The sequence below is a fragment of the Hippoglossus hippoglossus genome, chromosome 18 (assembly GCF_009819705.1).
Source record: "Hippoglossus hippoglossus isolate fHipHip1 chromosome 18, fHipHip1.pri, whole genome shotgun sequence".
Lineage (NCBI taxonomy): Eukaryota > Metazoa > Chordata > Actinopteri > Pleuronectiformes > Pleuronectidae > Hippoglossus > Hippoglossus hippoglossus.
In genome coordinates, this window is record NC_047168.1 from 9,676,706 (window position 1) to 9,699,904 (window position 23,199).

Here is a 23,199-nt window from a genome sequence, read left to right on the forward strand (position 1 = left end):
GAAACAATTTTTAAGTATGACAGGTATGTCTCTTAACGACAGTAGATTGCCTGATGGCTTGTACTCAAGCTGCTAAGTGAAATGAAAATGGCTGTCTAATTATGTTAAAGTGTCAGTGGTGACTTTACTGCATCATGTGGATGGATTAAGCTGGATGGAACTTTGCTTTTCTTGATTGTAGATTACGTTTGTCATTAACTTGTGAGCTCAAGCTGCATTTCATATGGTGGAGTTAAACAAGTGAACAGGATTAGAGCAGGAAGTTATTATCATTTATATTATAAATTAACCTACTTATCACTTTTATTGTTAAGTCTATAGAACATCAGAAGCAACGTAAGTAATCGTCACGCTTGATCTTTATGATCAACATTTCAAAACAGAAGCTGGAGCCAGGGGATGGATTATGATTTTGCTTAGGAATATAAAAATGATTCCATTCAGACAATAATTATCTTTCCTAATCGAAATTGATGGATCTACTCTAATCGTTTCCACTCTGACAGTTATGACATGTTGCCAGGTGATTGGTTGATTTGACAGTTTGTTGAGCTGTGAAATCTTGCTTCCAAACTCCCACTCTGTCACTTTTCCATTTAATTAACCAGCAGAATTATTGAGTCGCTAAAACAGAGCCAGTACCACCAGCTTCCGAGGTTGAAGGATGGTACATGGCTAAGATATAAAACTATAAAAGTACTGTCTGTTAGATATCTGAGTGGAAGAAACCTTTAAGTTGTGTCATTGGTTGTCAATGCCCCTCATACTTTGTGCGTATTGTCATAGTCGCAATATAAATAACCCTTGCGTGCGAGTGTGTTTTTAGTCTGAAGGGTTCACTACATCTGAACTGGGAATCACTGTATTCTCTTCATAGTAACACTCGGTGCGGAGGCTTCTCTTCCCCTTGTGAGACTGCTGTGGGATCTGAGAGTACCAATAACTAAACACGCTACACTTTAATGAGTCCTAAAAGGCCTCCTGCTCAGTGGGGTAAAATTGTGGAGGTGGATGGTTTATCTTAGCCATGATGGGAAAACAAAAAAGAGGCATGTGGTCTTTATCTGGGGTTGGTTTGTGATGCAAACTATGAGGCAGGGCCTCTGGGGGAACAAGATGCTGTGCAGCGAAATGCCTTCACTAAGAGCAGGCTGCTGGCTGGCTGCACACGCTGAAAGCCTTGACTGAAATATTTTGGGGAGAGGCGTTTTGCCAAGCCTCCTTTTCCAAGTGTTTATCTAATAAAATATTTCTGCCTTGTGGCATGATCTCAAGCGGGACAATAGCCAATGTTTGTGCTTTGTACGTAGAATAAAAGGTGAAACATATGAAAAGGAGATTGAAGTCAAGTCATTTTGTTCAACAATATGTTCTCTTTTGGCTCGTTTTCCTCTCTGTTGCTGTGCACGTGGGGGAGGCTGCTCGTGGAATAGGTAACTGCTTTTTTGTCATTTTTGGCATGTGAAAGATTTTGGCTGAATATCGAATTTCTGTCTGGGTCGTTTTCTGTCACGTTTGAAGAGAAAGCTGGAAAGTTTTAATGTGAAAGCAGGAGATGTATTTTTGAGTCACTAACTGGTTTGAGTTTGAAACAAATGACAGATGGAAGGAGCAGCAGGAGGGTTCAGTTTAACCCTGTGAAGTTCAAAACCTTATCCTTGCGCGAGTGGAGTGCTCGCAGTATATTTGATGTAGATGTTGACTGTACTGGCAGCAGTTAATGTTGCTTTGAGTTGGAAACTGATGAGGAAGCTCTGATAGAGAATTATTGATATTGTTGGCCTCAATCAACATATCAGGACTACTGCTATTTGTGCATTGATACAAATCTTTGTCGTTTTTAGGCTTTTATCATTTTGTTTGTTCCTGTTTTAACCAGATGTAATGTGTTACACCTGAAAACAAGTCACTGCATATTTTTTCCTCTGAGCTGTGAATCCATAATCAACTGTTTACATTTATTCTGTTAATGATTTCTAGATAAACTGTAAATTGTCATATATCCTGATGCCTATTGGTATTTACCTGCAGTTAGAGTATGCAATAGAAACTATAACATGCAAGTCTCTACACGTTCTCTGCATGGAGCAAGTTTTACACATCTTCCTCTACTAAGTCACAGTTAATAAGCGGGGCTGACACAAACTATTTTTCTTTTGAATAATCTATTGACTATTGCATCAATTAATCAATGAATTTTCCTCCAGAATATCGATATATAGAATAAAACAAGATTCTAGATTAACATACATATTGTCTCGTAAATGTTTTATGTCATATTGTCCAACGCTACAGGAGGAACAGCACTGCTTCTTCATATGTTGGACATTGAGTGTGGTGAGGTTCTTGTCGTCTGTGGCAGTGCATCAATTTTAACTAGTTCACTGTTTAGAGACACTCAATCCTAATGTCCCACAGGAGATGGAGGCAGTCACTTTTAGTAGCATGAACCTCATTCATGTGTTTCACCCTCCTGGTTAATCTCCTTGGCTGGCAGGCGACACGATGTGGCTAGCAAACAACCATCTGTGTTGACAGGAAATGGCATATTTGCAATAATATTATTTGTATAGAATTGGCCATTCCTGACAAATTATTGGTGCTTACTATTTTTAATTCTTTGCTTTTCAATATGTGAGCAATATTTTGTATTGGGATATTAGATTAAACCAAAAAAAAGACACAAGTAGCTGTCATGAGAGGAACTTTTTATGGACCAGATGGGCAAGTCACCCTCATGCTTTTCGTTGACAATAAACTATCCCATCTGAGCAACTATCTCTATAAACTACGGCTGTTAAACAGGAGGCTACCTTATTACCATATAATCATAATAAATTCTGCATATAGTGACATGGATCATATTTTCCTCAACTGCATGCTCTGACAGTCTTTTATTTAATGCAAGCTTTTATTAGAGAAAATACTTTATTTCTAATTCCCTCTGTTTGAAGTATTAGTTATATGTTAATATGAGGCCTTGTTTGTCCTTACACTCTGCACTCTCCTTCCTGGGCGGGGCTGGGTACACAGTGCACGCTCCTTCGCACACAAAAGCAAATGCTGTGCAGCGTCTCTGCTGTGGTGGACACTGAACAATTTGTGAACTAATCACAAATTGTTATGTAAAGGCTAAATTGAAAGTCTGGGTGGTTGTTTTATTTTTATTCTTGTAAACTTAGTTTCTGTCTGAGATAAACCACGACCCTTTCTCTCTACCAGTGGTACCTGCAGACAGTGAATTGCTGCAGCAGAGGGAGGACACAGGACTATTTCTGACTCATGTCTGTTCTTTCTCTTGAAACTTCACTCAGGAATATTATTTATTTTACTGACATGTTAGAGTTGTCTCCAGTGACAGGTTATTGAGTTTATAGTGTCTCTTTCGAAGTGTTTCTCCTCGAGAAAAAGTATTTAGCTGTGAATGCAGAGGCTCCAAATCACATTTTAAAAGTACTATTTGATGTAATGGAGTATCCTACAGTAACACATATATGATCCATATATTTCTCCACATTATACATTTTAATCCATGGTTTACATTTTTTGTTCATCTCGTCGTTGAATTATTTTCTCCTGCTTTGCGTGAGAGTTCATTCTTCATTTTCTAATTCCTAATTCTCCTGTACAGTAATTCACTACATGTTAAGTCATGTAGGCATTCAAATGTAACACATGCACTTAATTTTGGCCTTCACAGCCAACTGTCTGTGTATAGGGGTCATTCATCAAGACCCCCTATCTAGTTATCTAGTGGAGAGCCCTGTTAGAGCCTTGGGATTTTCACTGTGACGACATCCACTCTGCTGCTGTTATTGTTTCTTCTAGTGAATGAAATGTATCTGTGGTAATGGGTCATGTGGGTTGTAGCTGCTGGCTATGTGGCTGTAGTCTGTATTTTTGTATTAGGTGATGCAGTCAGTGGGTTTTGACCTTGTTTTTTGGGACGTGACAGTGAATCAAATGACTCATGTGTTTGCAGTTGTGCACTGGAACATTGGCTTTCTAGTTTTTCCACAGAATATTCAGAACCCCCAAAACAGTGATGGTTAAGGACGAGTGTTTCTTAAAATAAAAGTCAAATAAACAAGTCTGGGCACAATTCTCCCCCCAAGCTGCGCGTATGGTACCCTGATTATTTACCTCACAGTTAAAATTGACAGGACAATTACACAAGCAGCGTTGTGCCACTTTATTTTCATTTGTAAAGGTTATTTAGCTTTTTCTCAGTTATGTAAACGTTAAAAAAATAGACGGTTGACATAATTGCTTCTTTTGTCAGACAAGAAAGATCCAGTTAATATTATTAAACAAGAGCAGCAAGTCTTATTGTCAGGATTTGTTATATCACTGCTCTTAACACAGAAGTAGTCCGTCAGTTAGCACAGTAGCTATGAAGCAGAAAGCTGTAGAGAGAAGCTGCTACTAAATACAGTCTTTGTATAATGCGCACAGAGGAATCTGCATTACACTGTTCTGCACATGACTTCTAAACTGCTGCGTATCTGCAAACACTGGGGTGAGCATATTGTGTGTGACACAGGACATTGTGTAATTCAGCGGAGAATGCACTGTTGTGAGGATGCTCCTGCACCGACTTGAACGCGGCTTCTCGAGCAAAGCTGACTCAACCAAAGTATTGGCTGGAGTTCACTGTGGTCCTGTCACACCAGTGGATTCTGTGTAAAATAAATGGTAAATAAAAGTGACCAATGTCTTGTTTTGATGCACAAAGGAGACTTAACTTGTGCGGTTGTGATGTAATTGTGTTGACATCTGTCCACAGACCCAACAGCTTCCAAAGTACTCAAAACAGAGTATGTGGTAGTTCACACTGTAGTAGCGGACTCCACAACAAGCACACTTGTTTCAAAGTGTACCAATACCAGACAAGTATTGCAATACCCACACAAAATGCTTACATTTTACTTGTCATATAACCACAGTCTTTGGCCTTGCTGACATTTCTAATATTCTTTTGAGTGGTTTGGCTCTTTATTATAACACCTCTGCAGGAGCTCAGACCTTCACTAAAGCAGCTGCATTGAGTCATATTTAACACTTTTATTTGCTTGCAAATACAATGAAAGAAATCACAAACTCAAGGTTTGATTATGCAGACCTTGATATAATTAACTATTGTCCAATTATTGATGCTGTAACTGTCATAAAGGTGTAGTCTTAAAGGTAGATTAAACTCGTGGCTGAATGGCTATATGGCAACAGCGTTACTGTACTTGAATTATTGCAGTGGGTCATCAGTAGTTAACTAGAATTCCAAGTAGTTGGATTCCTATAACAATGCATATGTATTATACTTGTTTTATTTATTTGCCATTGCTGTACAATTTGTCTTCATTATTCTCATTAGAAATGTTGTTCTTTGTTATCCTGATTATATTCCCCCGAGTGGAAATCTTTATGTTCGCTAAGATTCACACAGATTCTCTGAATAGATGCATACCTAGATAAGTAACACTGTTAAGTACGTTGTTGTTTTTAGTCATGCCATCAAAGTGGACTCCACACACTCATTACGCCCCCGGTTTTTCACACTTAGGTAAGCTAAGGTTGTAATTATTACATTTGCCACATAGGTTATGATTTTCTGTTGGTTTGTTTATTTGTCAGCAGTATTATGTTAAAGTTACTGAACCGATTTGCACCGAGCTTAGTGGAGGAGTGGAGCGTGGGCGAGGCCAGAGTTTAATACGTTTTGGTGTGGATCCGGTTCACTGGGCAAATCAAGGAATTTATTACTTAACATTATCATTTATGACCTTCTCAGGAAATAATTGATGGGTCTTGTAGGAAAAAAGTATAATTATGCTGTTGAAATCTGAGTTGTCGTAATGCTGATGCTGATCCAGATAATTTAGATGTATTGGTGGAGGAATGTGCTTATTCATGTTCTAATCTCCAGCTGTTAAAATTTTTCTCCAGTTTTTTAGTTTACATGCATTTATGTACACAGACTTTATTTAGTTAAGATTCAAAATGCTGCTAAGACAAGAAATACCAAGTCAGACAAGAAAGTCTGTTCCTGAATGTGTAACAGGAGATTGTTTGATAGCTCCTGTTTATTGGCCCCATATACTCATGTGGAGCACGGCATGAGAGCACAGATCAGCATATTGTACATGGCAGAAAAGTCCAAACAGAAAGCAGTGAAATCAAGACGCCATAAAACATTAATCGTCTTCTGGCAAACCCTGAAAATTAGATTAGGAAATTTTAAAAATGTAATGTTTCTGAATCATGCATTATCCATGTCTTATGGCCGAGAGTGGTTTTAAGACATTTTCCGTGCCTTGAGCTGCTCTCCACTAAGAAATATCGATTCAGGTTTATCGGGTTATACCTGACAACGGAAATTCTGTTTTCAGCACTTGAGGAGTGAAAAATCAATTTGCATCAGCGTTATGGCAAGATGACATTTTCACTAGATGCAAGCAGCAAAGTGGAGCTAGTTCATCAGTGGGACAGTGAATGCTCAGGCGTCTGTGCTGAGATTTTCAACCTTTAGAAAAATATTTCCATCTTAGAATATAAAATCAATGTGGCAGAGGCATAGGAGAGAGAGGTGCTGATCTTATTTATACTGCTTCACCTCTTGTGGTTTTTGCATGACAAGCTGAATATGAACCACTTCTGTGTTACAGCTAACTTTAATAATACAGTAAAATAATCAAATGTGTCTGTATCATCGTTTGATACATTTAGTGTATTCCTATTTTGAAGCTACGTGATGTTTTCCTTATAATCTGCGTATATAAATGTCATATTTCATTGCTGTGGCTCTTTTACCTCGTGATGTGTGTTGTGCTGATTTAAGTCTGTTCTCCTCTTGTCTTGCACTGTATATTTGCTCTGTGATTCATTGCTGAAGCTCCACTTGTCTTGGTGATTTGAACCTGTTGTCAGTAGTTTATTCTAGAAGTAAGTGTGCATTTAGCCTAACTGGGAAACTTGCTGATAATTTTATTGTTGGTGTTTGCAGTTTCAGTGTGTTGTTTGCCAGAGATCGCTGTAACAAATGCAGGATGTGTCAGCGAAACCTGAGCATTAGCCGTGTTGCTGAATGTGAGCAATCTGAGCAGACCAATTGATTTGTGCTTTCCGATTTCAGTGCGAGTCTTTGTGCTGCTCTTCCATCCATTGTACTAATTGCCATTCCTCATGCTTGTTGTCCCAGATGTTGTGGCCAGGTTTTCTCTCTTTACCGAACACTCTACTCGTCTTGGTTCTGCTGTTTGCTCCGTACTGCAGATGAATTGTGACTAAGTGAAACATTGCCTTTTGCCTTCTCCCTGGTTTAAGCCCATCTGCATGGACAGCTAGGTCCCAAAAAAACAAACAGCCTCCTTCTCTTCTCCCCATCTCTGACATGTGATCACCTCTGACTGTTGCTTTTGTTACTGTTGATCTAACATGACGTACTTTTTGTGTCCACATTTTCAGACGGCAACTCCAAACTAACATGGCAGTCAGACTGTGCGATGTGGCTTCTCTCCTCAGAAGTGGTTCGTGGGCGCCTGAGCCTTGGACTGGGGTCAGTGGCACTTCTTTTTTTGAAATCATTCGGCCAGAACAAGGCCTGCTGTCTTTGTCTCAGTGCTCAGGCCATACCAATGATGTTAGTTTGGTCATATTTCCACCTTCAAACCAAATTAATCACATGTTCAATTTGGAATTCTGGCACTTTTAGGTTTTGCATATGCAAAGCTCCCAAGAGGTTAATGTCTGAGTATATTGGTATGGTCTAAACCTGTGTACTATGTTTATCTCATGGACGTTTAAAATTGTCATGTCATGGCCCCTGTTATTATATCATTAATGTGTTTGCCTGAGAATAACATGCATAGCTGTGTGATGACACTGCACATGGTGCATCTGTTAACAAAGGATGTCTCTTCATACATTGTTGCTGGTTGGAGGCTGTTATTTATGCTAGAAGACACATATTTTACATATTACATTTTAAATCTATTGACATTCACAATCTTACAGTTTATACTTTTATCACATATTCGTTCTCCTGTGCTACTCTAAATTATGGTAATGCACATTAAAAACGAAGCATGAAGCATCTTTTTGTCAGTCTGTACTTTGGACTTGTTTTTCCTTACAATGTTTTGTGTTGATGTTAAATAATAATTCACTCCTTGTTAATAATCCAACAAAACGATGTTTGAATGTGTGAAGAGCATCATTTTTTAACTCTGCTGTTTCGGACGCTTTTCTCAGATTTGCATTTGGTCTTTTTTGACTTTGATTTTCTTTTTTTTTTTCTGTTTCTTTAGCAGGTAATTGCTGCCATGGAAACACAGCTGTCCAATGGGCCAACTTGCAACAACACAAGCAACGGTCCCTCTACAATCTCAAACAACTGCTCCTCACCTGTAGAGTCAGGAAGCATAGAGGACAGTAAAACTAACTTGATAGTCAACTATCTGCCTCAGAACATGACTCAAGAGGAGCTGAAGAGTTTGTTTGGGAGCATCGGAGAAATTGAGTCCTGTAAACTAGTCCGGGACAAAATAACAGGTAACTCATCTGATTGCTTTGCTGTGTCTGGTTTTAGTAGCTCGGGTCCAACAGATACTAACTGCTCAGTATGTGCATTCACTTCACTAAATCGGCACAAATTAAAATTGAATTGATTTGAAATTTAAGTAATGATTGCAAAAATATTTTCTGTACTTAGTAACATCAACACTAAACCCACATAATGTATCAGTGGGGCCCTATGAGCATCATTGTCCGTGTCCAAGCTTTTATATATTTGCATGCATGATATGCGATTTCCTCGTTTATGTGACATCCAGCATCATAAATAATGTAACTTTTTGCCCCCAATAAATGCAAAGGCATTAATTTGAAAGTCAGCCAATCATTCTGCATGTCATTATGGAGAACATCGCCATTATAAATCCTACCAAGCAGCAACAGGACTAATTTCTTTTCTGTACAGTATCGGCTGCTTGAATATACAGGATGACACTAGTTGTACCAGCAAAAGGACATTTCCTAAAAACCAGGCTCAAGGGAAATGGTGTAATTAAATTTGAGTGTCCCATAAAATGTCTGTAGTAAATAACCAAGGAAACACATTCTTTTCTTTATATTTGGACAGACATTAGACCAGACTTGCAAAGGATTTCAGGTTGTTTTGATGGGAGGAATGCAGCGAGCAGTGGCGCACACTAACGTGTGCAGGTGGATTATGGCTGAGGCTGCTGGATTTTTACTGCTCGCTGTTTTGGTCAAGGTTACCGAGACCTTCCTCCATCTGCTCCTTATAACACAGTCCAATGGTCAGACGCACGAGTCTCTCTGGCCTTTTTAAGAATGTATAAACACATCTGTTTCATTTGCATGTGAGCCTGAGAGGTCTTTTATTGAGAAACACTAATTATAGATAATCAGTATTCTGAGACTCGAAGGTTGTCACCTTCACTAAAATTAACTCAGAATGTGTGCCAAACCACATCTGCTTTGAAATATTAATAATGCTTAATATTTCAGTGCTTATCTGACCAGTGCTTAGCTGGCTCGTATTCACATGTCTGTCCTTGCCTTGGTTGTTAAATTTCCCCACAGGCACTAACAGCCTGAACGCTAAAAATGTTTTCAGCTGCGCTAAATATATATGGCTTCTATAACACTCTGCTGTCTTTTTATTTTATTTTTTTTTAGACTTTCTTTAAAAAGCATTTCCATTATAGCATGTGTCTCTGTGCATTTGTAGGGAAGCTGTGTATAAGTGCCCTGTAAATCAAAGCGTTCATATTTTATGTAACTGGAAACAAATGGCAGCAAGAGGTAGACCACAAGCCAAGGGTGGTGTATTTGTAGGGATGGAAGACGTGGGGCTCTCATTATGTATTTACTCTATTTAGATTTTTGGCATTCAGACAGGGAAATTGTCAAGTGTTTAGTCTTGCATGGAATAAACTCCCCTGTGTAGCCATGCATATAAGAAATGCATTTGATAATGTGTGAAATGAGCTGAATTGTCGAGTGACAATCGTTTAAAGTCGGTGTCGAGCTCAGTCTGCTTTTGGGTGATTGAACACAAACATGCTTGATATGTTGGATATTTAGTTGAGAAAGTGTGAACATGGCACTCCAAGTAATTAATGTGCATGTCACGAAACCAGTTGTTTGATATCAATTGACGCAGAAGGACTTCATGCTCTCTGCCCTCCTGAAAGTCTGGCAGTGTTGATTTTGATTTGGTGAATAACATTGCGAAACTTATTTTTGTGGTTTGAGCAAGAAAAACTGTTTGTTTGTGCCCTGGTGATTCAAATTTCTAGACTAACACTTCAAGTTTTATGTTTGAGGTGGTGTACACAGAAGGAATACAAAATAACAGATGAACCAATCCAATTACAAAACGGTCATTCTTCTATGCTGTTGCTTTGTTTGTTTTTTAGGCAAGAGACTTCCTGACATCCATTTAAACAGTTGTTTAGCTGGCTGTATAATCCTTGGTTCTGTAAATTTAGATGTTCTCATCCCCAAAAACTAAATACAATACCTGCATGAATTAGTTCACCCCTGATAGCATGATAGTTCAATTTCATCTTCTGTGGGGTCAAGAAGTGCAACAAAAAAACACTATTTACTTGAATGGCAAAGTGGTTTCACACTTTTGGACCCCACAGCCACTGTGGTAAATAGACTGTAAAGCTGGAAAACTTGCTCGGACAACTCTCTAATGAAAAATGTATTTGGTTCCCCAAAGTAAGAGAAAAGAGTTACGATTTATTTTGGCCCATCCACGCATGAGATGGTAAAAATATAAGTGCATACAAATGGTAAAACAGATTTCTATTTAACCTTAATTAAGTTTTTATTTTCATTTTATTAGCTAGAAGAGACATTTACATTCCCAGCTTCATGTTTCGCAATATGTTACCAAACATTTAGTTGTGTTGCTTTTCAACTGCGACCTGATCTCTAATATATTTGAGTATTTTATTATCATTGACCTGAAATGACTCGTAACTAAAATCTTAGTTTACTTAAACATATTTTGTGCTTTCAGCAGTCTCACTTTTTTTAGAAACCGTCATGTCCATGTGTGTCCTTGCAGTCATGTTCGTCTTGTATACATTTGTAAAAAACTTGTTACGGTAATTTCCAACTTACACCTTTTTAAAAAGGACATAATGTTTAGTGTATTATTAGTTTCACTGTGTCTTCTCTTGGATTGGATTAATGATGAGTCGCACCAGCATCTTTAGAGAAACTGTGTGGCACAGCTCCAAAGGCTCTAAGCATCAGCGGTGATCTGATTTGAAATAATTAGTCGTAAAAACTTAATTTCTTCTTATTTTAGAAATACAAATGTACTGAGCTGTAACGGGTAAATTGTTAGCTCTCCAGCTTCTCCTAGATGTCTTGTCGAGGACACCTAAATCGAAAAATAGTCTTTCTTAGGTAATTGCAGCCCTTAATTGATACTCATTTTTATTCTGCTAAAACTAAATGGGGGTTTGTTTGCTGTTCTTTATCTGAAGCTTATAGTGTGTCCATTATGTGCCTACATTTATTGAATGAGTTTGGTCACATTTGCAAACTTTAGGGTCTAGAACCAGTTTTTTTTAATCCCAGGACTGAGTCAGAAAAGGTGGATGATGCGGCTGTGCCCAACAACAGCAACTCACCAGCCTGCTATTATGAAGTCTGCTGTAAAACTAGTATATTTAGAAGAAATCCTTTTTAACTGATAAAAGCTTGAAGTGGGGCAGGAAAAACTGACTTCAGACTCAGTTGGGGGGGAAAAGTAACCTTAATGTTATTCAAAGCCTCCAAGTCATTTCTGAGGAATGATGCTGTGATTTAAATTTCAGCACTACATAAAACCCTATCCCCTCCAGACTCTGTTGCTTTTGTCTCTCCCTTGGCCCCGTGGCAATGGATTTAAGCCAACCTAAATCTGTGTACTGGTGCTACATCAGATGCTAAATAATCACCAGAGAGATGCATGCTTCCTCTTTGCTTTAAATGTTCTCGTCTTGGCTGCTGCGGCGGCAGCGGCTTACTCTTTGTCGATTTCCTCCCACCACGGGCAGCACTAGTCTTTTACTGGAAGCTGGGTGCAGTTGTGTGTAAGTGCATCCCAGGATGTCGCCACTACTCCCCAATGACAGCTGAAAGTTGTTTGTTATGGAAACATATTACAGGCCCTCCCAGTTATAACAGATATTAGACGTTCCATAGGAAGACATCACTATACGGGCGTAGCGTGCCACATGCAGCAGAACATGCTGTTTGGCCTCCAGGCTTTAAGTAAAGTGTCATTTCACCAGCTCATTTCAAAGGCTTGGCGTGTTTCTCTGGGCTATATCAGTCCCACAGATGCAAGGTGAAATTAAGTTTATGAACTTCACTTAATCACAGCTGAACAACCCAAGAGAGCAGTGACTCATGGTGGAAGACAGATAAATCCAGTATAAGTCACATGCATGGTAAAGCTAATTTAATAGCAACGCTCTGTGCTGTATTTGACAGTTATGATGTCTATTATCATACTAATTGTGTTATTTCAATACATTGTCTTTTACTTTTACATGTCTCAAATTTTAACTGTCACAATCAAGTTTCTTCTGCACAGTATTAATATACTCAAGCTGCTTGAGCTGGTGAACTTGACCGGCAGTGGAATTGCGCAGAGACACAGCAGTGTGGGTGGAGGAAATTGAATTGCCTCTGTGCACATAAAGAGTGGGTGTCAATCTTTTGTACATTTTAGAGATAAACTGTAGAGAGAGGGGAACACGCTGCACCTCGGCTACTGTCTCAGATGAGTTGGATTGGAAGCGGAGAAACTGCCTGTTTTTTAATTTAAGACATTTTCGTCAAAGAGTTGGTTTGAGAATTTACTGTAGGTTTTAAGCCTAATAGACGTCTGACCTGTATAAGGAATAAAGACCCACTGTGCATGTGTGTGTGTGTTCTAGTATTGCAGACACTATTGATTTTGCACACTTAATTTGAGTAAAACTGCATTGACGTCATTCACCAATTCATAAAAAAGCAGTTTTTTTTTTTTTATGATACCTCAGTGATGTCTGACGGTGGCTCTGTTTTCTGGTTCTTTAATTGCAGGGCAGAGCCTAGGCTATGGATTTGTGAATTACGTGGACCCGAAGGACGCAGAAAAAGCCATCAATACTTTAAATGGCTTGAGACTCCAGACCAAAACCATCAAGGTAAGACATCTAGTTTTTTTTTTTTACTTCATTTTCAATTTAATTTAGTCTCCAGTGAGCGATCTCATCAAACATATTAATTTTAAACCTGCAGAAATCTGTTACCGTTCAAGATTGGCTGCAAAAAATACCATTCGTGTGTATTTGGAGTCGAAGCATAATTGGGCTGGAGAACTGTCGGGTGGAGAGGGAGCCTATTGTTAATCTGGGCACAAGCAGCTTTGCCTGGGCCTCAAGTAGAGCAGAACTGTTTCTATGGTTGCATGTGCTGTAGCACTGCTGTATGCCTTTACAGGGAGGTGGCTGCCATTAGCATTCATCAGGCAATGTAGCACTCAATGTGCTGCTGGAAAAACTAATTTGCTTCATATAGTGCAGCAGGATTTGTGGATGGTGGAACCAGATTATTAGATGTGATATTATTTCACAGTGGCCTTGCAAGGAGATGGCCAGATCCCTTTTTACAATGGACAGAGGATAATGGAGAAAACGTCTGTGGGCTAAAACGCATGTTGTCACAGAAAATCTTGTTTGAATAGCACCAAACTTAAAAGCCTAATGCTTATTTCACTGTTGGATATAAATGTGAAGATATAGCATGTTATAATAGGAGATGTGGCAAATTCCGAACCCCATCTCTTTTTCATCGAACACGTCTTTCTCTCCACCTCTCGTCCTCCCTCAAAGTCGAACATGGGAACAGTTTTTGTAGATCACACCTCCAAAATCCTCTGGCTGCTCTGTCAGAAGTGCAAATACACCTCAGTGAGGTACAGGAATATACTTTGCAAATATTAGCATCAAGTGAAGGTGAGAGTGAGGGGGGGATGGGGGAGTTGCCTGGCTGCAGGCAGGAAGCTCGAGCGTTTGCGTTCACTTTGTCAGTGTCCCCTTCAGGGCGAGTTTTGAGACGGGGCGACCAAGTCGAGTTCTTATCGATCTGAAAATAATAATTTTTGAAGGTTTAATAAGTGAGGGCTTTTCTTTTTCAGATGTAATCCATTGCAGAAAGGAAATTTGTGTAAAACCCTTTAATGTGTCTGACTCTGTCATTGAATAGCTGTGGCGCTATTCAGGTATTTGGCAGTCGGGTCACAAAAATCTGCAGCCACTTCATGGAGAGAATAGCAAGATACAGCAGACTCTTCTTTCCTTCTCTCATTTATGCCTTTACAAAACCACCCTCGATCCATATTTTCACATTAACTCTCTAATCTTGGCTGAATTGGGTCCTGTGTGTTATTGTATAAATGTCTCAGACTGAAAACTGGACGGTGCAGGGAGAAAAATGAATTTATGACTAACGGTGGGGTGTAACGATGTATTGATCTGAGGGACATTGAAGAATCCCTGGTCCCCCCCTAGGTTTTCTATTACTTGGTTGTATTTATGGACAAATGTTGATTTATGCTGCATGGTTATGTCGTCTGGTGCCGGGGGGGCGCTCTTCAAAAATCTACTGTCTAAAGTCGCAGGAATGGCCGAGATTAGTTTAAGGAGGTAGACACGTTGCTGTCTCGTAATTTTCAAGAGATGTAAATTTGTTTTTGTTTTTTTAAATGGGAGCTATCCAGACAGGCCTGATGCTGCATCCATCTTTGTCAGAGTTCCCACTGTGTTGATGGACAGAGAATGTGCCAGTTTTTAGGACACACTGATTGTCACTGTCCATTTAACTTTAAGTTTTGTGGAGAGAAAAACTGACAAATAGACCATGGAGCGAACAAATTATTGCAGTGCAGCACCCTATTGTTGTCGGACATAAATGATTATAATAAAGAAATCCAATCTAAATGGTGAAGAGCTGGAATAAGCAATCGCATGAAAAGATGTTTACTGTAGTCGTGACTATTAAAAAGAAAAAGAGCAAAAAGTTGAGTGTGAACTTTGCAAACAGCAGTCAGCTCAACCACTGTGGCACATAATCTAAAAACAGGAAGATCATTATTCTGCATTAGGTTTCTCCATCAATTTTGTGTAAAAACGACTGTGGCTTTGATTGTGAACATACGTTTGTCCGAATAATTATGATAAAATGCTTTAGTTTCAGTTGCATTTAGATTATTAAGGCTACCAGGCTAAAGTGCTAATTGTATTTGTGGTACGTGAGTTAATTACTGCCCGTTTTGTCGTGTCTGCCTGCAGGTTTCCTATGCTCGTCCAAGTTCGGCCTCCATCAGAGATGCTAATTTGTACGTCAGTGGCTTGCCAAAGACAATGACTCAGAAAGAACTGGAGCAGCTCTTCTCTCAGTATGGACGCATCATTACCTCACGCATTCTGGTGGACCAGGTGACTGGTGAGTACAAGATGGCAGCTGTCACACAGAGCAGTTATATTCTCACTTTCTCAATATGGAAGCAGAACCCTCATTAAACACTAATAAACCATGTTTCACTGGGATGTTTTTCATATCTGCTGCTGAAACATGGTTTTTCAGGCATCCATCATGGGAATGTTTTTCTTTATTTCTCAAAAATCAAGCCAATAGTTTACATCGTTGTTAATAAAGCATTTTGTGATTGAGCTGAAAGAAAAGGGGAAACGCAATCACCCGAAAAAACGCTTTTGCTCACTAACGGATTCAAAGTTACTCCCGTTCGTGGGCATTTTAATATGATGAATCTCATGGACAAGCAAAAATATGTATTAAACCCTATGGGAAGACACCTTAAATCAAATATTTCGTGAAGTAAACTGCAGTTTTAACAAACAAAGCAGATACTTAACAACAAATGTGCAACAAGAAGTAGTCCCACAAGCAACTCGACTGGAGTGATGGACCTGTTTTTGACCTGGTTGTGAAGCGCAAGGCTCATTGACAGACAGCAGCAAGAAACGGGACCAGGAGCAAAAAGGTATGCATGGGTGTCCCAAGAGAGCAGTCGTGTTAAATAAGTTAAAGAAATAATATTTCTGTAAGGGAGCTAATCATTTTAAGAACTTTTGCATTATTGCCCAAAATAGCTAGCTAACATTAAAAAGTAATGTAGTAGGTAGATGGTAACGTTAAGTCAATAACTATTTCTCAACTGTTCAAAAGATTTGTAGCAGTCAGTGCTTGTAATCTAGCTGTTTAATTTACAGTGATGGGTTTCCTTTTCTTTTCACCTCTTTCTGCTGTCTTGGGACGTCTGTGCATTTCACTATCCTGCCTTTTCCCTGCTGCCCGCCAATGTCCCGTAATGCAAACGCTTCGTGTTGCTGCTCATTCAAAACTGTTCTCTTCTGTTCTATGCTTAACATGTCTAATGTGAGCTTGGTGTTTACAGCTTTCCTTATTTTAGTTCTGTGTTGTTCTGGTACTTCCTGGATGCGAATCACATTGTCTTAATGTCACGATTACGTCAATTATGGTTGTAAAGCATTGGCCCAATGATTGAATTTGAATTATTGACTGACAAATTCACAAAATGTAAAGACTGCTTGAATAAACGGTTTTTAAGTTGGTTAATTTACCTTTTTATGGTCAAAAATGCTATTTGATGATGTAATTAATCAGACGTTAAATGTAAAATCTTCTTTCTGATTAAAAAATACAAATAAGAAATACAAAACCATACAGCTAAACCTTCCAACTGTTTACTCTGCTCAGGTGTTTCCAGAGGGGTTGGCTTCATCCGCTTTGACCGGCGAGTTGAGGCCGAGGAGGCCATCAAGGGTCTGAACTGTCAGAAGCCGCCTGGTGCCACTGAACCCATAACAGTCAAGTTTGCGAATAACCCGAGCCAGAAGACGAGCCAGGCCCTGCTGTCCCAGCTGTATCAGTCGCCCAATCGAAGGTACCCAGGACCCCTCGCACAGCAGGCACAACGCTTCAGGTAAAGGGGGCACACCAAAACAAATTAATAAAATTAGAGCCAAGCTTGTTTATACTGCTAGTGATGTAAAGTTTGACCCTCTGGGCCTTTTTTGAAATAAGCATCTAAATTGTCTCACAGCAGTTTTATGAAATATTCTCTGTTGGAGAATCATCAACACTGAACAGAACTATTCACCCCCATATCCACATTTTCAACTTTGCTGTGTTCCTCCTGTTGCACATGTAGGCCTACGACACAATTAAGATTTTGACACATGGAAATGAGATGAGAAATACTCTGGTGGATATTTCAGTGGGTGGTCGGACACCTTTTTACGGTTGGCTTATTTTAATGCATGTGGGAATTTATTCTTTGTTCCAATGATTGACCTCAGAGGTCTGCAAAAAAAAATCTCAATGTGGAAATTGTGTTTTTATCTTGCACCTTCTATATGAACTGAATGTCTCCTCTCTGCTGTATTGTGTAGATTGAATATTGATAGAGAAGTTAAATAAGGTTATAAGGACACAACAGTTTTAAGATTATTTGAGTGGAACAATTATGGGAATAGAATTATTATCCATCTCTGTCATCCTGTAAAAATGCATCATTCACCGCACCTATTTATTTAAGTAGAAATTAATGTACGTCTGGTGTGTTTTGTTTCTTTAAGGTTGGACAATCTGCTGAACATGGCCTATGGAGTCAAAAGGTAAATAGATTTTCCTCGTAGATTTTATCGGCTGCCTTAATTGATCCTGAGTGAAAATCAAAGCTAACATGAGGGAGCTGATGGGAAACATCTTTGTTTGTTTTCCTGCAAGAGCTCTTAGCAATATGCGTAGGTAGTGAGCACTGCACTTATTCAATATCAGGTTGTTGATCAAGCAAAAAATGCTTTTGTGTGCACACATTAGTGAGGATGCAGCAATCCAACCTTTCTACTCCGGATACCAGGGTTGAGAGGAATCAGTCTTTTATTTCCAAACATCAAGTTTGATTTAAACATTGATTTCTAAACTTTCTGAAAGAAAATGTAACGATGGAAAATTGATCAATGCTATCGTCAACAAAACTCTGCTTAGTCTGTATCGGACCAAGATCAGGATTGGACTGAGGCATCCCCACACCCATTAGTGCTCACTACAAAGAAATGGATCCGTAATTAAGTTGATTTGAATGAATCAGACCGTTTTGATGTAAATATTTAGTGTGTGTGCAACATTTTATAGCCGCGTCACTTAAGATTATCTGCTCCCCTGACCTGGGAAGATCAGTTCATGAAAACTCAATTCTTGTGGCCAGCACCAATTTGTGGTATAAATAAATGCTGATAGACATAGTGAAAGTGTAACTCTTGTTGGCCTGTTTATCATAGTTATAAGTTGTGCATTTTCAAATCCACATGGACGCACTCCCACATTGATTGTAAAGAGAACATGTTGCATAAGCCCCCGGTGGCATTGAAATCTAGGACCTTGTGGATGTGAGGGGGCAGTGTAACCACGGAGCTCCCATGCTGTGTGCATTGGTAACTGAAACAGCATATTTCACATTTGTATTTTCATTAATTAATTCTCTCACCGGCTGTAAAATCAGTGGCGTCTGGACTGAGCTGCTCAACACAAACTGTATATTTTCTAATTTAGCACAAGCATGGTTATGTTTTTCCTACCTGCCAGTATTAATGCTGTAGCTGTATATTTGATGACTGTTATGTGTCTATAAGCCAGACACTTGTACAGTCTCATGATTTCCAGTCATTAGTTTTATGCCCTAAATTTGACTGGTGATTATTTAATGTGTCCCTCTCTAAAATCAGGTTGACAGTGATGCAGAGATGTGCTTTAATCTCAATGCAATGTCACAACATGTCTAGATTAAAGCATTGTCTACATAACAAAAGACATACTTTTACAATCTCTTTCTTGTTATTGCACAAAATTGCATACTTGTATTTGGAGCTCCCCACTCTTACCTTGATCTATTATGGACAGGCCTGTCCTGTTTTAAACTCTGTTGCATCAGGCGTCTTTCAGGATTCACCAGGATACCAGTTTGTCGAAGTTGAGTTTTATGAGAATGCCTTCCTCGGGTATGATTAAAGTCCAGTCCCCTGAAAGCTCGAAAGCTCAAAGGCCCATCGCCGGCGACAATAGACTTGTGATTTCTTTTCTGCCCCCCTCATTGGCTCTCCTTGGGTCCTTGATGCTGGGAGCGCACCTGTCATGGTCGATGTTCCCTGAGAGGCCAACTGGAGCAGCTAATCTTACGTGACACCTGCTGCAATAATTCATAGGCTTTCCTTGCACTTTGAATTTTGTTTCTTCAAACTGCAAAACCACATTTACCAAAGGCCAGGACTTTTGTGTGCCGTTTTTCAGTCCTGACGCAGATTCCAACTTTAAAACTAATAACTCTGAGCTCCTGTCTTTGTCGACACATGAGCTCCAAATTATATTGATGTTATTTACAGAGATTACTTATTGATCTATACATGCGTTCGTTTTGGAAAATAAGTTGGTCACAGAAAAAATGCTTCATTTCCTCAAATGTTTTGAAAGCTGGATTTAATCTGGTTTAAAAAGAAAAGTATGTTCATTTGTCTGTGTATTGTCGTTTTAGCTGCATTCAGAATGACAGCTGAGCCTTTTGTCTGGATGATGCTGTTTTATAACTTTTATCGCCCATGATTTATGGATAAAAAGTGTCTGAAATGAGTAAGCACTGTAAAAACATTGTAAACATGTGAGAATAAAGTGTTGCTCTTGCTGATCCATTTGGAGACTTGTTAGATTCAGTCAGGCCTGTTGTTTTGCTCTTATTGTGGCTCTTGCCTTGAACCATATTATTCTTTTGTGTTTTACAGCAGGTTCTCCCCGATGGCCATAGATGGGGTGACCAGCCTGGCTGGCATCAACATCCCGGGGCACGCAGGCACTGGCTGGTGTATCTTCGTCTACAACCTGGCTCCAGATGCAGACGAGAGCATCCTGTGGCAAATGTTTGGGCCGTTTGGTGCCGTCACAAACGTCAAAGTTATTCGCGACTTCAACACAAACAAGTGCAAAGGATTTGGTTTTGTCACCATGACAAACTACGACGAGGCGGCCGTGGCCATCGCCAGCTTGAATGGATACCGCCTCGGGGACAGAGTGCTGCAGGTCTCATTTAAAACCAACAAAACACACAAAGCCTAATACCCACTGAGATTGTTTCTAGAAAACTCAGCAGAAAATGGAAAAAGAAAATGGGAGCGTATCGACCATAACTTTCTACATTAGTAAAAACAGCTTTGTAAGTGAGTGTTACGAAGAAAAACAATATTTAGCGTCCAACAATGTGACAATTTTTCTTTCTTTCATTGCTACGCTTTGAATCTTAATATACTTTAAAACAGGAAAAAAGTACTGCAGGTTTCTGCCTGTGATGTTGACTTCTCTTGCTGTCCTTACAGATGGACCGTCTAAAACGTTACTATAGGTTTTGTCATTTTGTTGCACATCTGCTTTGAAACAGTCAGTCTTGTAAGGTTATGTGCAGTGATTTTCTTTGTATTTTTCTGTGTCCTGATTTGCCTTAGGTGCGTTATGCCTTCAGTGGTTAGCGAGTAGTTATTTTGATCTATTTGCGGTTTTGTTGATTTTGCAAGTATTCCGTTTATTGTAATATGAGTTGGTTATTGGTTGGCTGCATAATGTCGCTTATTGTAAACTTAACGGATAAAAGACAAAAAAAAATTCTTAAAGCAGTACCTTGCCAAAGAGCTAAGAACCTCTTTGATGTGGGTTTAAAAAGCATCTATTTTTATAAAAAGAAAAATTTGGAGAAACTTTTTACTGGACCTGGAACAAAATATTTTGACTTGGATACTTTGAGAAATATCTTCATATGACACCTTGTGAGCTTTTGAACTTTACAAGAAAGTTTGCAGTGGTTGAAATTTCTGGAGAGATTTATGATGTAAAAGATACATTTTGAGATCTTTGTATTATCTTTAGAGTATAGAATCAATGGCAGTGCTGGTTTCATCTGTAAAATCATCTGTGGGTCCCCCGTCATCCTGGTTGTTACGACTAGCAACTCGCTTTCCGATTTGATTTGGAAACGGACAAAAATACCAAGGTTTATTCGCAAAAAAGTGCATGCAAAATTATAAAAGTGGAGATGTCTTTCAAGGTAAATGGGGGATAATAATCAGTTCTTCCTAAAGGATTCCCTTCAGATGGAGCACATGGTGTTTGTGGTGTACCTACGATGTATCATTGGACTGATTTTGTCTTAATATTGACCAATAAGGGTTTTTACATACTTTGTATGAAAGGGTGAGGACAAGCCAATGAAAGGCAGCAGCTTAAGAAAGTCTGAAGAATAGATTGGATTACTCCTGAGCTTTGAGCTATGTAAATAAGTCCTTTTTTATGTTGAGTATTTGGCAGACTTTTTTTGTTCTCGTTTGGACTTCATTGGAAAGTGTGATATTAATATAACGTTTTTTCTTTCATGGAGTATGTAAGGTATTTTCATTTTAGGATATTTACCTTTTTTAATTTCAGGGCTTTTTTTCTTTTTTTTTTTTGAAGAAAAAGTTTTCCGTTGTCCCATGGACTAGCATTACAGTGCGTCAAATTTGTTGGTTGTTTGGTCTGTAGATAGTCTTGCTTCGTAAAAAAGGTATTAAGAAACTATAGACATTTGTTTTTGTTTTTTATATATAAACATTATAGATATATATTTATGTGGTAAAGAATGGATATAAACCACAGTTTTGAACAATTTTGCTTTTTTCTTTTCTTTTCTTTTCATACTCATATATATATATATATAAATATACGTAATGCATATAACCTGTCTTTAAAATCGTAAAAAGGTGTATATTGCTTTATTCACTTCGGGGGAAGGTCAGTGAAGCAGTTCCATTAACGAAAAAGCAAAATTGGTTGCAGGAGTTTGTCGAAACAACATCTAACTCATCTTGAACAAACAAACGGCGGCTGGTCGAGCCTTAGATGCACTAAATACTGCACCTGCATCCTGCTTGTTATTTAAACCAATTACTAGTCATGCTTCCCCTCAAATGAGCAGTGTGCTATGCATTATATAATTATCTTTGCAACTGCTTTTTCTTGTTTATCTATTCCTTCTTTGTGTTATTTGTAAAAGTTAAACTTTAAGTCTAGATGAGTTGTGATACTTGCTGCTGTGGGGTTGAGACATTTTTCATGCCTGACCGAATATTGATTTAAAAAAAAAAAAAAAAAAAGTTTCTTTTTTGTAATTTCTTCATGAGGATTTGGTCCTGACAAATTGTGCCGATGGTCCGACATGAAAAAATGTTGCCTCCCACCCCTCTTATCTCAATTCTTAATATGAGAATGATTATTTATTTGAAGTTGTATAGTCTGACTTGGTTCACAGGATTTTTGGAATAGAATATCTTTTTGTTGAGTATTTAAAAGGATGTACATGTTCTTTACTTTGTGTTTGGATACTTTGGATTTTTTCCATGTTCAGTACATCAATAAATAAGTTGAAGGGCAATGCATCTTTGTGAATGGATCCCATCATTCCTTCTTGTTTGCAAAAAAATAGTGTACACCTTACATTTCAAATGTCACATCTGTTGTCAAATTTCAGTAAGTAAAACTATCTGTTTTGTTCAAAGGTATAAATCTACTCGTGGTAGAATGGTTCCATGTTTTGGGAAATTTAATACGTTTACTGTCTGTACAGTAAATATGAAGCTGATGGCTTGTAGCTCAGGATAAAGACAGAATGAGGAAACATGGAGCCTGGTTCGAATTACGTCTTTATCTTAAACCTTCGGCTTGATCTTTTCTTGTCTTTATGCGAAGCTCTCCTGTCTGCAGCTTCATATTCAACACGCAGGCACAATGCATCCTGTCAATTTACAAGAATCATTTCCCGAAATGACTGAACCACTCTTACACGATCACTTTATTTTGTAACAAATGCATAAGAAAATGCTCTAAGAATAATATTTTTGTCTTATTTTGCATGGCAACAGGGCATTTAAAAGAATAAAGTGCATCTAAACAATAAATCTAATCTGTTTTCAAGGGAGCTCAGCAGATAATTTGGTCAGAGTTCAGGTGCACAGCTTAAAGGAAGCGACTGATGTAGATTATTGATTTATTTTTCTTTATTTT

At 38.7% G+C, this 23,199-nt stretch overlaps 1 protein-coding gene across 7 annotated transcripts in view; it reads left to right on the forward strand.

Annotated features, from left to right (window-relative positions):
- elavl2 (ELAV like neuron-specific RNA binding protein 2) overlaps window positions 1–22,570 on the forward strand; it is a 31,884-nt gene extending 9,314 nt beyond the window's left edge. For 3 of the 7 annotated variants that reach the window (XM_034614921.1, XM_034614923.1, XM_034614918.1), the window contains exons 2-8: window positions 7,462–7,552; window positions 8,304–8,547; window positions 13,123–13,226; window positions 15,372–15,525; window positions 16,822–17,047; window positions 17,703–17,741; window positions 19,899–22,570. In XM_034614921.1, coding sequence (XP_034470812.1) covers window positions 7,462–7,552; window positions 8,304–8,547; window positions 13,123–13,226; window positions 15,372–15,525; window positions 16,822–17,047; window positions 17,703–17,741; window positions 19,899–20,229 — 1,189 coding nt within the window. In that variant the 3' untranslated portion in view covers window positions 20,230–22,570. The remainder of the gene's footprint in view (window positions 1–7,461; window positions 7,553–8,303; window positions 8,548–13,122; window positions 13,227–15,371; window positions 15,526–16,821; window positions 17,048–17,702; window positions 17,742–19,898) is intronic. The other 4 variants (XM_034614925.1, XM_034614922.1, XM_034614924.1 and 1 more) reach the window with 2 other exon arrangements.
- Window positions 22,571–23,199: the final 629 nt, after the last annotated feature.